This window comes from Centroberyx gerrardi, chromosome 15 (assembly GCF_048128805.1).
Source record: "Centroberyx gerrardi isolate f3 chromosome 15, fCenGer3.hap1.cur.20231027, whole genome shotgun sequence".
Classification (NCBI taxonomy): Eukaryota; Metazoa; Chordata; class Actinopteri; order Beryciformes; family Berycidae; genus Centroberyx; species Centroberyx gerrardi.
In genome coordinates, this window is record NC_136011.1 from 27,643,449 (window position 1) to 27,645,092 (window position 1,644).

At 48.1% G+C, this 1,644-nt stretch overlaps 1 protein-coding gene across 1 annotated transcript in view; it reads right to left on the reverse strand.

The window, feature by feature from the left end:
• Nucleotides 1-961: 961 nt before the first annotated feature.
• Nucleotides 962-1,644, reverse strand: part of arfgef3 (ARFGEF family member 3) — a 67,163-nt gene continuing 66,480 nt past the window's right edge. Inside the window, exon 41 of the mRNA XM_078288644.1 lies at nt 962-1,470. Within this exon, the coding sequence (XP_078144770.1) occupies nt 1,279-1,470 (192 nt within the window). The 3' untranslated portion in view covers nt 962-1,278. The remainder of the gene's footprint in view (nt 1,471-1,644) is intronic.

The following is a 1,644-nucleotide window of genomic DNA, read 5'->3' on the forward strand; positions in this document are numbered from 1 at the left end:
GCAACAGCTCTCTTCTTTGGTGGTTCAAAACCAATCAGAAACACTTTGGCAGATCCAACCTATTCTGTCCTATTCGTGTTGCCATAGTTGAATATACTGATGTGATGGGAGGAGCCAACTTGATAACCACTATGAACTACCTGCACCCAGCCCTCTAACATCCCAGCCGGGTTTCCATGAAGGTGCTCACCCTGGTTTAACAAAACAAATCACACATCACACCACAGCATTATTGTAATTACAGTACTGCTTGTGGTAACATGCTGATCATGGACCAAGACAGCCCAGTGTTTCCCGCCCAGGTCAACTGACAGCTCGTTTAGGATTAATTTCGGTGCCGTGATGCATAAAGCTGGCGGATCTTGCTGATGTAGTTCTCAAACAACAACGATTTAATGCTGCTAAGTGCCAAAAGCGTGTTAGTGAACTACAATGACCATAATTCATTGCACCTATAACGCAGCACATCAGTGCTCCTTGGAGAAGCTGAACTGAATGGAGAGACAGTTTGAAACGAAGCCTCGATAATCACATGGAAGTGTAATAGTCAGCTAATGTCGCAATGCCATCAGATTATACTAGATTCAAAGACTTTAATGCCTGAAAAAATATGAGTTACCTGGCTCGCTAAATGAAAGGTCAATAACAAGGCATCAATAACCCCCCCCCCACCCCCCTCCCTCCTGCCGCTGAAGTAATCTGCCAACCTGTGGGAAACACTGCATCTTTTATTATCTTCTAATACCGAGGGACAGTTAAATGATCCCGGACCTCTGGATGTTTGCAGACGTTTGCATGTGGGTGCAGACATAAATGTGCATGCGCATGTGTATGTGCTTTCCTGTGTGTATGCATGTATTTGCGTGTATGTGCAAATGCATGACTTCCACCCAGGAGCAAGAGGCAGGAATGGCACATCCACAAGCAATCAATCATTTTCATTATACACAGAATCCTTCATAGACCAATGAAATCCTTTGTTCTTCCCTCCACATCTATTCATCAGCGAATCAAATCATTCAGTGAGTCAGTATCCATCTCCTTTCCTCATCGATCAATCAAACATTCCGCCGCTGTCACATGACGATGTCAGAGTCAACCAATTAAATTCTCCCATTTTCCTTCGCATCCCCTCATCGGCCAATCAAAATCCTTCATCCTTCCACCAAGCGGCCAAACGATTCTACTGTACTGATCAACTTCCTCTGCATCCGTTCGCGTCCCTCACCGACCAACCGCGGCCCTCGCCGGCGCTTCCACGGAAACCTCGCGATGACGTCATGCGATGATGTCGTAGAGCCTGCCGATGCGCCCCAGCCACTCGCGCAGCGCCTGGCGGACGCGGGCGTCGGTCACGTGGCAGGAGAGCTGGCTGAGGCACGGGTAGAGCGCCGGCTGCAGCGCCAGGAAGGAGGGGTCCGACAGGAGGAGGACCTGATTGAGGAGAGTCAAGACCATGTTGGTCCACGCCTGGATGGGGGGGGAGAAGATTTTGACAACTGAATATACAAACACACATACATATATTTGTATTACTATACTTGTGAGGTCCTTCATTGATTCTCTCCCTCTCGCCTCGGCCAAGTGTCGCCACTTCCTGTATCCGTTGTTTCAAATTAAAAGCCCTCTGCAGAGTCGTGTAAT